The sequence below is a fragment of the Zophobas morio genome, unplaced genomic scaffold (assembly GCF_036711695.1).
Source record: "Zophobas morio isolate AGI-343-1 ecotype UQ-CSIRO unplaced genomic scaffold, CSIRO_AGI_Zmor_V1 ptg000005l, whole genome shotgun sequence".
NCBI lineage: Eukaryota > Metazoa > Arthropoda > Insecta > Coleoptera > Tenebrionidae > Zophobas > Zophobas morio.
The window spans coordinates 5,626,183-5,638,214 of record NW_026972110.1 but is presented as its reverse complement, the minus strand read 5'-3'; the positions used below and the strand labels follow the sequence as shown (position 1 = coordinate 5,638,214).

The window sequence follows — 12,032 nt, the reverse complement described above, 5'->3', positions numbered from 1 at the left end:
ACAAAAACTCGAATTGATTCGAATTACAATTGTTGTTGTGAAAATTCGAACCTCAAATATTTCGTGGTTAGTGTCAGACCAACCCATCACCAACCACGACAAAAGTCCCCAGATTAAAAAAAATGCAAATTTCAATTAAATTTTGGGAAAAAACGTGTGCGGTAGAAAAAATAGTATAAATAACTCGTTCATAAGGCCATTGAGGCACTCATCCTTTATATAACTCGCGGCTTCGCCGCTCGTTCTATAAACTTGGATTCGTGCCTCAATATTTGCCTTATGAAACTCGTTCTTTAATATACTATTAGTAAATAATATGAACATACTATGTGTATCTATTTTCAAATTTACTGTCAGTAAAATCACTTTGTTTACATTTCGATCCTGTTACGTGTAAAAAACGAACCGTTGATACACAAAATTGTATTGATGTTAGATGTTATTGCTCGTGATGCAGTTCCGAAAGACATAATTTCTTAAATTTTTCTCGTTGTGAAAAGATGACTACGTATATTAAAAAAAAAAACGCAAAATATAAGCCCCGCCCACCCGCCCTATGTCAATAGTAATACATTTTTCATTCGTTATCAAACCGAGGGGCGGAGCCTAATTGCAAAATCGATATTCCTTTATACAAATTTACCATTTTAAACATGCCGTAAGTTTCCGGTTGTGAAAAGATGACTACGTATATTAAAAAAAAGGCAAAATATAAGCCCCGCTCACCCACACTATCTCAATTATGATGATTTTTTTTATTCGTCGTGAGCTTAATTGCAAAATCCTTATTTCTCTACCAGAAATTAAAAATGTTTTTCTGTAAAGTGTTATTCTTAAGAAAAAAATTAAACGAAAGATTAAGCCCCACCCATACCTTCCTCAATCTCAATTTAAATAAATTTTTCTTTCGTTGTCAAACCAAGGGGCGGAGCGTAACTCCAAAATCGATATTTCCCTATACAAATTTACCATTTTAAACATGTTTATTTTTGTGAAAAAAAAACTACACATACTAAGAAAAAAAGGCAAAAGAATATATTGTACTGCTTGTAGATTCTTACACAATCTAATAAACTAAAATTACGATACTCACTTTCTAATTCGTAGCTGATACATTTTACAAAATTATTTCCAAAAATTTAATTATTTTTTATTTGATAATCCCAGTGAACCTCTGCAGTTCAAGAACGAGCCACAATTCGGTCAGAAGTATCCATGTATAGTATATTTCATAACTTCGTTCGTCTAAGCCACAAACCTCTTCTTTTGTTAAAAAACAATCTGTTCCCTTCTTTTCGCAGGTAAGCGTTGAATCTAAGAGTGTCCTTGTCTTTTAGTTTAGGGCAAACAAGTTGAAGTAAGAAAACCATACTGTACTTTCAGCATGGTTGTATAGCGATTCACTCAGCGCTTAAAGCAGTGACGTTAAAATTTTTGAAGTACTGCATTTACATGTACAAGAGGAACTGAGATAGCAATTTTTTTAAAGGTAACTTATTGATTTACTATTTACAATTAATATAACAAAACAAATCGTTTGTTCCATTGTGGCAGTGATTTTGGACAATTATCATCTCTCAACCGACCGACGGTTGAGAAACCCTGGAATCCGTCAACATTTCGGACGGTTTATGACTTAAGGGAATGGAGTTCTGAAATACACTATACCTAACTACCTGATATTTGAGCAAAATTTGAACCGCAGTTCGGGTACGACCGTGGCGGTCTACTATGCTCTCTAAATTTTGCCATAATGTCACAAAATTTAGAGCAATCGTACTTTTGACAGTAGTGATAAAAGTCGTGTGTGACATTTACCGTTAAATTGTCCGCTACTCGTGGGAACAAAAATGAATATTTTGGATGACAATATAAAATAAAAGCGTGTTTTTTAGTTTTAATGATAATAATTATACAATAAAATAAGTAGTGCGAAGTTACACGGAAAATTGATACAAGATTAATTAACTTTATTAAATAAATAAGATTAAATTACAGTAGTAAATGCTAAAAATGTTGCTCATTTCGCTGTAAACAGAAGTGAGCTTTTCGTTTAATTCCATCGATCACTTCCTCAACATATTTGCATTATTGTTTGTGTCGTTGACATCTCCTATTATTCTTAACCTTAAGTCCTTCTTCATTTATTGCTAGATGTTCGTTATAAAATATAGTGTTCTTTAAACAAGGCCCCAAAAAAGACTACAGGAGTAAAATCACAAGATCTCGAGAGCCAGCTATTCCCTGTATTTGATGAAAATGAACCAGCTCACGACGTCTTGGCATTTTTCACTTTGTTTTCTACGCGATAGCCCTAAAATTTTCTACACAACTACCGCAAATCAACTAGCAAAGCAAAATTCTGCTAGACGAAACGTTGTTTTCAAAAGGTAAAAAGGGTAAGATAACGTTAATGGTTTTTTGAAATTTTAATCATTTCTTCTATGACTGTCCCCATATCAAAATGGCTCAAATCTACTTTATCCAGTTGCTCTGACAATTTTGAATTTCTTGGTCTAAGTAAAGTGCTCCAATATTTTAACATTTTCCATCAAGGCTACATTCATATGATCTAACTTACTTTAGACTTTGGTTGTAACATATGTATGTCATTAACTGATGTAATTTCAGTACACGGAATTTCAGGCATTTAGTAGTAAGCATTTCATTTAATGAAAACGTTATCAGCTAAATAATTAGTGGTCGGTTCAAAATTTATTAATAAAATTATTTCGACAGTTACGGTTAGTTCCTTAAATATTATAATTGTCCAATATGGAAGGGTAATTCAGCAAAGACTTGAGACTGAATTTATTGTGGCGAAACTCGCAAAACCTGAACACATTAATAAAGTCGGCCTTTATCATTTTGCAAAACGTCATTTGTGTAGAGTTAATTGTTTGGTTCTAATATTATACGAAAGCGGTTGTCTTGTTTTGTCGCCTTTAAAGTGTGGATTGAAAGAGCGACGATAGCATTTTGTGCTACAATAAAAATTATTAGCAAGAGTACCTACTCAATCTTGATTCATATAATGAAATAGAAAAATAGAGATTTTTTTTTAATTAGCATATTTACGGCCATCGAAGATTTCTTTCAGCAATTTAAATAAAAACATAAAAAACAGTAATATTTATTTCACGTTCATTATTTATTACTGTCTTTCAAGTCCTTTACGCTATAAGACCGTAGACGGGTTAGAAAATTTAACTGAAGAAATTCAGCACAGAATAATAAATAGCTTCAGATTTATCAAATGTTTGGTAATTTGCTTTCCCTAACGTTACATTATGTTGACGCGCCATAGTTAGTTGGGTTACATTTTTGATTTACGACGGTAGCAAAATTTCTCTCGATAAGATTGACTATTATACATTCTTTATTACTTTTAGATGTAAGATATTAGAAAATATTTGATTTCTTGCAATTACAAACATTTTTATTGTAATCATCTGCTACCATAATTTTAGTAGTTGATAATGGTCATTCAGAAGAATAAATAAAAAACGTAAAACGTGTGCAATGTATATATTTCGTCTGTCGATTAAACATGTTACGGTTCCCACAATTTTTGGATCTTAATCTTCATCTATATTTTCTCGTATAAACGCAATTCTTCCAGTTACCTTTAGGTAATTTTTATTTCAGGTATTATCACAACTGGAGGATGCATGGTAGGAGAACGTTTAAGCAGTAGTGGAACGTGTTTGAATGTAAGTTCACCCGTACAATCGACAGCTACCACCGGTGCCCCCCATAAAACAAGTTCAGAAAGTGTCCATCGGGTCCTCAAATCTGTTTCCCGGCAGAGTCTATTAGGTAGGTGGATAGTTTTTAAAATAGAAAAATAAATATCCGTTACATGTAATCATTAAAATAAAATGAACTGTTCAATTTTCTGCTGAAAAAATGTAAATATACACCGACATGTGAGCTTGAAAGCAAAGAAGAACAAAAGAAAATACAAACATACCCAATTATAAATTGAATACGTTAAATATAAAAAAGTAACACTAAAGTAGCGTAGAGATCTGTCTATAAGACGGTGATTTTTTTTTTAATATACATATTAAAACCAACCAACACTGGATCTAAGTACAAACCATCTGCAAAACGAATTGTAAACTGTTGTAGTGTGCTGCCTCCTGTATGCTGCTGCTGTATGTGTTGAAAGTTTTAAAGGTATTTTCAGTTTCGAATGTCGATTTGTGTTTGAGTTAGTATTAGTGAAAAACTTAAATTTCTACGAAATAATCTGTGTTACTTGTTTGATTTTACCTTGTAAGTTGCTTGAGAAGATAAAAGATAATGATATTTGTGCCAGGAAATTCTAAACTTGAACAGGTACATACACGCTGCTTATAAAGATAATATAAATATAACTATGCTATTATCTTACCAGTGTTTACTAGCATTACTGTGTTAAATTTAGAATACAGAATAGTTTTAACCAAAATTTTAAACGGAAGCATATTTTTCATGAAATTTTATTTACTTCATTCAATTTTTTTTGTAATAAACACTATCTTATGTTGTTTATTGGTTAATTAATCCTTTCTTTCCTTTTTCGTTTATTTTTGATCAATTTGGTCATGGTACCTATATCATAATTTAGCGTATGCTTTAGTATAAAATTAAGTAGATATTAATATCCGTCATTACTGTTGAAATGAAAATAGACCTTATCTAAAGCAATCATTTTAAGAATAGTTTTAATTTAATTGTAATATTTTGCTGACAAAATTTTTATTCCTTCAAATAAATTGTTTTCTTAAACAACAGTTTCTAATTTTTTGTAGTAAATCAGTGAGTAACAAATTTTTGATTAAAACCCTAAATTGTTCAACGATTTGGGGTAATAAAACTCATTCACTTAATTGCTTCAAATTTTTAGATACATATGAGTCATATAACTCAAAGAAATATGCAAATTCCAAAAATCTTCCTACGTCTTGAAAAATTGATGATTGTTTCTAAAAATAGTTCAACAAACAGTTGTTCTAATAGAACGAAAGAACAGAAAAGAATTTGCATAAAAGTTTCAATATTTTTCAAAAATACACATATGAGTTTTATAGCATCGGAATAATTTTTCTAAAAAAATATAATATGAAACAGTTTTTATCTCATACGATAGAAATAATCACAGATTACAATTCAATGCACTTAGGAACATTTCTTAACTGTATCTTCAAGTTAACGCGACAAATCTCCGTTGTTGTTACATTACTTTAAAACGTATGTGAAAATTTTCTTTTTCCAGAAGAAAACCAGGAACAGTTCAACTAAACACGATTTATTTTTCTCTCACCAAGAGATTAAAAAACTTTTTCAGGCAAGTTGGTGGGAAATTTATTTATGTTTCCGTATATTATAGACAACGAAAATTCACACATTTAGAGAGCATATACAACTCATTTAGTAAATGTTTGGTAGATTTGAAACACTGATATTGTCTAATACAGTGTTTAAAGTGACCATTTGTTCACTTGAAATACCGGCTGACTATTAATGATTGCAGTAAATTTTTGTGTTGGCAATTCTGAATGACTGGTAGCACTGCAATGCTAGGATCTCAGTTCCTGTCAGTTTTGATAAGACCACGGCTAATAAACGGTTGAGAAGGTGGCAGTTGGCAGTTACTGATTTGGTGTCATAAATCTCGATTTCACAATCAGGTATGTCATAAAATTTCAAAATCACAAAAATTGATATCAAAAAAAAAATACTCACTCAATATTAAAAACAAAGGCAGTAGTATGTGTATGTTTAAAACAGGTTCTTATCCTATGGCACACTCTCTACTGTTCAGTGTTATCACTATCACGTAGAATAGGGATGGCGATGCTAACCATATATTTGGTCTTTTGAAGGTGCTATATTGCAATAATAATTATTCCGTTTGACAAAATGACATAGAAAAATAATATATTATAATGTTTAAAAAAACACAATTAAAGTCACGTTAATGCTAGTCATCAGGGAATTTTTTTAAACTATAATAGTTATACTTTTTTTAACAATAACCAGTTAACCCTATATTTGAAGATATTTATATTTGATACAGCTGTGATATTTTTTTTGCAGTACGGCTACAAAATTTGCACCCGTTGAAAAAGACCACCTTTTGATATAGAGGTCTTAAATGATGCACAGGCATACTTAATTTTATGTTATGTGTCGTATAAGTGACCCAAACCAACAGACTCATAAGTTCCACGATATTTGAACACAAAACATAAAAATTTGTAATTATACTTACCTATATACTTGCTAATGTTAGAATTTTATTTTGGCAAACACACTACGTGGTTTGCCTATTGTTAAATGTCAATTGTTTTTAACGTAAATTCTATATTTTAATATAACACAAAGTGTGGAAATATAACAGTGAACTCTATATATGCTAATATTACGTTTGCATGGTTACAAAGCTTGGGCCAGTAAAACTATAAAAAATTATTGATAAAAAAGAAAAGCAAAATTGATATAAAATCAATAACAGTTATTTATGTATAGAGGGCATAATTAGGGAGATTATGGCACGAGGGAATGTTTAAAGCCCGACGAGGAGGGCTTTTAATTTCCCGAGGGCCATAATCGACAATTATGCCCGCGGTACATATAACGTTTTATTCTATTTTAGTTTCTAAAATATTTTTAAGGAAATATTGAGTATTTCCTGCAAGATTGTGTGAATCGTGCCGATGCGAACTTTAATACATAGTGGCTATTATTTTGATATTATTATGTATACCACGTTGTTTATTTGTTAAATAATCCGATTTTCAAAAGGCAAACTGAAGAAGCGAAAAACATTTATTTAAAAGAAATTTTAGAATAATTTGAATAAGTCGGCCAGGGAATGATTTAATGAAATATTTTCTCAACTTCAACAAAAATGTTGAATATCGAACCTTGTTTGAATATTTAATTAATGTAAATGAATAATCAATAGTTGCTTAGCAATTTTTGACTGATTTATGCCATAAAAACCAATTTATGCCCGCATTTGGGTGCTTATAAACAAGATTATGATTCTAAAATAGAATGAAGTTATTTACGTACTATCCGGTAGAGATGAATATATCATCAACTTTGATATCGTCACGGGATAGACGTTTTGGACATAATGAATAAAATAAATCGGCTGATATATTATTTGGGAAAATTGGTTGGAGGTTATTTCAACAGAAATTCCGTCGCCTCTGAAGTATAGTACAAAAAATCCAGATTTTTCGAAAACTTACAAGATTTGATTTTGCGAATTTCATTTTTTTATGATAGCCCTTATAAGTTAGGATAAAGATATGTGTGTAATGTTAAAGTAAAGCTAAAATCGTTTGTTTCAAGTGAACTTTTTCCATGATAAAATTTTGTGATGACGTCATCAACCTTTTCGCAAGGACACATAGCAATTTGGATAAATGTAGTGTAATACTAATAATAGCAGTACGCTGTATTTCCAAATTTTCTAAAAAATGGAGTGAGTCCTTCTTGATTTAATCAATTCAATATATTGATTCACCCTGTATAAGTAATTTTAGAAGCTATGAGTGAGTGATAAACCACAAGTATAGAGTCATAATATTTTGTAAACACAGATTTCAGAGAGAAACGGGAGATTATTTTTTTCGTACGCTAGGAGTCATGAAACGTCGGGAAAACATGAAAATGGTAACTCATCCGATGGATTCGATTACTGTATGTACTCAAAAAACTGTAAAATTTTCCTCGGTTCTAAACTACAACAAATACCGTATACTTCTCCAGGCATGTTTATCAGCTGGAATTAGTTTCGGAACGTTATTAGTGTTATTACATTATACTGTTTGATGGGAATAAATATGTTATGATCATAATATTAATAATAACTTCTGTCGGAGTTTGTTTTTCAATATTCAATTTGATAATTTTTCGAGGCGACGTCATCAGTTTTCTTCATCATTGACAAAATATTATGTTTCGAAAAAGTTGTTATTTTATACAACAATAAAAGGTAAAAAAATATGTTATGCTTTATACTTTAAATTTACGTTGTTATAACATGCATCTCTCAACAAACATAAAATTTAAAGAGTTCCTCCAAAACCTCCAAAAAAATAAACATCAACAATTTTTTAAAATTTCCAACTTGAATTTCATTATATTTAACGTGCTTCATACTTTAGGGACATTTAGCTTTGGCGAGAATAAAAAATATATACAGACGGCGCTTTTTAGTATCCAGTAACTTCGTAATTAAACGTAAAGAGAAGTGAATAGAAAAAGTCTTACAAAGAAAATTATAGTACAAAGAAAAAGACTTTCTAATGAGACACACCCCCTCCTAAATTCTTTGTTTGAGTCAGTGTAAAAGACTGCAACAAGTCTGTCTCGTTTGACAAACGTCTCCACTAAATGAAAGCGTTTTTTTATTCATTTGCAGACTTAGTTGGTTGTAAACTAGGAATGTCAAAGAGCCGTCAGCCTCAAAGCTACCATCAACAGCGTTACTTTTCATCGTCTCACGATAGCATCTCAACGGCGTACATCAATAGAGCAGCGAATGTTAGTTCGGCCGCCAGTGAATTGGATCTGTCAAGAAAAGCTCGGAGAAAAGACTTGAGAGGCCGATTGAAATTGCCTACCAGTGTAACCCTAGCCAGTTCCGGGGAAGCGCCGCTCCTTGGTGCTTGGAGGACAGCTCCCGGTTCCACGGCCGGGACTAATCCACCTTCCACCAATCATCTCAATTCAACAAGCAGCTGTAACGGAACAGAAAGGTAAGTTTTATCCTCAATTATTCTTCGTTTGCTGACGCTTAAACTTTAGAAACGTTTTTTCTCGATTGCGGATAGGCCGCGGTAATAAATTTCTGAAATCTTTCCATATTGTTCTAAAATGAATCTAAGTGGAATATAAGTTTAATGATATCTATAAAATTGTAAGTAACTACCTGGGATTTGCTAGGCTTTCACATTAAAGCGCAATTTATGGCTGGCATTCGGGGTAGCAGGATTTACACTGCTTGCCAAACTTTGCATTTTGCATTGAGAATGGCTTATCTGTTCCAGCCGGTACGGATTTAGAAGAGGAGACTCGTACAGCTCAAGGTTACGTACAGGGTCTGCCAATTGGTCTTTCGTTTTTGATCCAGCGGGAAGACTGTGCTACTATTGGTCCATGGTCGTATCCTTAGCGTTTCTTTACAATTTTTGGGTCATTATTTACCGCTTTGCCTTTCGAGAAATTGATGGTAAGTTTATCGTGGTGTTTTATTTCTACAAGCTTTTAAAAGATTTCAAAAATTATTCATCGCCATTCTTACACACTTTACACACGGTTTTAACGACTTCAGATATGTATAACATTTTAATTTTATACCATATTTACATTTCGCTTAATACATAAGTAAATCAATATTGCCGTTAGGAGGAAAATTAGTGCATGTTATTATCGGATCTTAATTTTGAAATTGTTCAAGACCGCCACGACCTAATTTTTGAAAGTGTTTCTATTATGGTGACATTGTTAAAATATAGTTTTGCGAAAAAACTGCACGTGATATTTTATAGAATTTCCAGTGTTCGAGATCTTCGACGAAATTTCAATTATCATAAGAGGTTAGCTATCTTCCAGTTTGGAATCAATCCTATTTATTTGATTCGGAAGTAGCAAAATTTTCTCGTGTTCCCCATAATCATAAAAATTGAAACAACGACGAACAATAAGTACTAGTGGTGAAACAATGTTAAGTGTGACACAGCAGTATTCAAAAGACTTAATGCAACTCAACGTATCACTCGTTCAAGAGCTGGTGATTAAATTTAAATAATTTGGATTATCACTTTCAGTGATGCGGTTAGTTTTTCTATATTACCCAGAACCCGTCACTTTGTAAAACTAAAATTAAAGAATCACACTATGAATCACTGTATGTGTACCTATACCTACAGTAATTTTTTATTGAAAATAATCACCTTTTTCTACTTTGTTCGAAGGAAAATATAAATTATTCACGTATGTTATAACATAGCTATCAGTACAAAAGTAATAACTAAGCAGTTAAACACTAACAAAAGGGATCTCACTTTCTTATATCATAACTTCCCAATTAAATATTCATTTTATTTTTTTGTGTAAAATTTGTATTATTGAAATAGTATTTAACATTATTAGCATAGTGAAAGGGTTTTTATTGGCGGACAGAAGGATATGACTGGCGAGCCGCAGGCGAGCCTGTCATCTTCTGGAGCCAGTAAAAACCCGTTACCTTGCGTGTATTGTTCAATATTTTTTCCAATTTCTACTAATAAAATGTTCATTTTGTATGTTAAACCTCGCTATTAAAACAATAGTTTAATCGAAAGGATGAATAAAATGTTTATAGCAACACTTTATTCACATTGTCATTGACAACACGAATAAAGTAAAAAATCTAAAAATTGGCACTACCACTGAAATTTTCGTTGCTATGGATGTGTGGATATTCAACTAAAATTTAGAACGCTTGATAGTCCACCTCCTGTAAAACAATCCTAATGAAAGTCCAGGAACATCCTTTGAATTTGAAGTGACGAAAGTACAGGCAGCTTAGGCAATTTACCTTCTTTAAATGTTGATCATATTAGTAATAGTACAATTAATATTTATGTATGTATGGATTACCTAAACAATAAATTTTTTGAAAAATTTTGCGAAATTGGAAAAAATCTTGTATGATACACGTGAATAAACGCATTTTATCCACTCAAAAACAAATAAATATATTATAGATAAACTATGAAACTTGTATCAATTAAAAGTAAAAAAGTAGTTCTACCAAACAATTAAAACTGTCATTTGTATTAACTCCACCATAAAAATTGCTGAAGAGGTATTACAGTTGAACCAAAAATGTTCGGCATGGTACAGTATAACGAATATTCAATTGGAAGTTGACGTTTTTTTTTATATGATAGAAAAAAGTAACAAAAAACGCAAAGTTACTGAAAAACGTTAATTTCATTAGATGAAAAAGTGAGATGATTGTAGAAGCCAAGTGAATGACATTTTATTAAAAACAGTTTTGATATTACAATAAATGTTGAAAATGTTGTCCTCTGCGTCAGTGCATCGTAAAACGCTCCTCTCAAAATTTCTGAAAACATTTTCTATTATAATGGGATTGTTATTAATCTACAGGCATTTTTTCCAAATCTTTGCTGTAAGTCCTCCAGATTTGCAACCGCCGTTTTTGAAAAATTGTGTTTTTAAGATGAGGCCACAAGAAACAATCACAAGTTGTCAAATCACAGGAACGAGGACGCCAAGGGATTTCAGTATTTCGACTAATTATGCGGAAATCAAAGAAGTTTCTTAAGAAATTTAAGTTGTTCACTGTACAATGAATCGGAGCTCCTCCATCTTGTTGAAAGGATCCGTTCTACAATTCATTATCTTATAACTGGTTGACAAAGGGCTCTAAAATTTCATTCCGATATCTAGCAGTATTTAGTGTACCTAATAAAAAAATGAGAGAAAACCGTTATAGATATTTTTTATAGTTTACCTTGGAAGATTAGTGGTCCAATGATTCATCTTTGAGTAACTGCTGCCCACATACCATTTTTTCCAATTCATTTGAGTTTCCATGACTCCAAATTCCCATATTTTGTGAGTTTATGTATCCATTGAGATGAAACCACACGCCATCACTAAAAATTATTTTTGGCGCCAATTTTCTGTTGTTCATATTCACAAACCAATTGCAAAATCCTAATCTTCGTGGGAAGTCCACTGGTAAGAGTTCTTGCATTGCTGTGATACGTTGAGAACTTTGATTCGCTTTATCTATAAATCGGGTATTATTTTTATAAAAATTTAAATCATCTTCCCTCCTACCCCTCGTCGGAAGAAATAACAAAAAGGTATAACTTGTCATTAAGCTTGATTTCCCATGTCTATGTTTTTTTACAGAGAATTGGGCAAAACTCTCTGGAATAAATATTACGTTGTTTTTCTCTTCTACAGAAGCACTGCAGGAATACAAAACGCCTTTCTTTTAAAGT

At 31.8% G+C, this 12,032-nt stretch overlaps 1 protein-coding gene across 5 annotated transcripts in view; it reads left to right on the top strand.

Annotated features, from left to right (window-relative positions):
* The window catches only part of LOC135122480 (uncharacterized protein), a 311,894-nt gene that overhangs the window by 137,599 nt on the left and 162,263 nt on the right, over positions 1-12,032 (top strand). For 4 of the 5 annotated variants that reach the window (XM_064046674.1, XM_064046673.1, XM_064046671.1 and 1 more), the window contains exons 3-5: positions 3,649-3,819; positions 8,429-8,765; positions 9,057-9,238. In XM_064046674.1, coding sequence (XP_063902744.1) covers positions 3,649-3,819; positions 8,429-8,765; positions 9,057-9,238 — 690 coding nt within the window. Of the gene's footprint in view, positions 1-1,477; positions 1,490-3,648; positions 3,820-8,428; positions 8,766-9,056; positions 9,239-12,032 lie in introns of those variants that run through there. The other variant, XM_064046675.1, reaches the window with a different exon arrangement.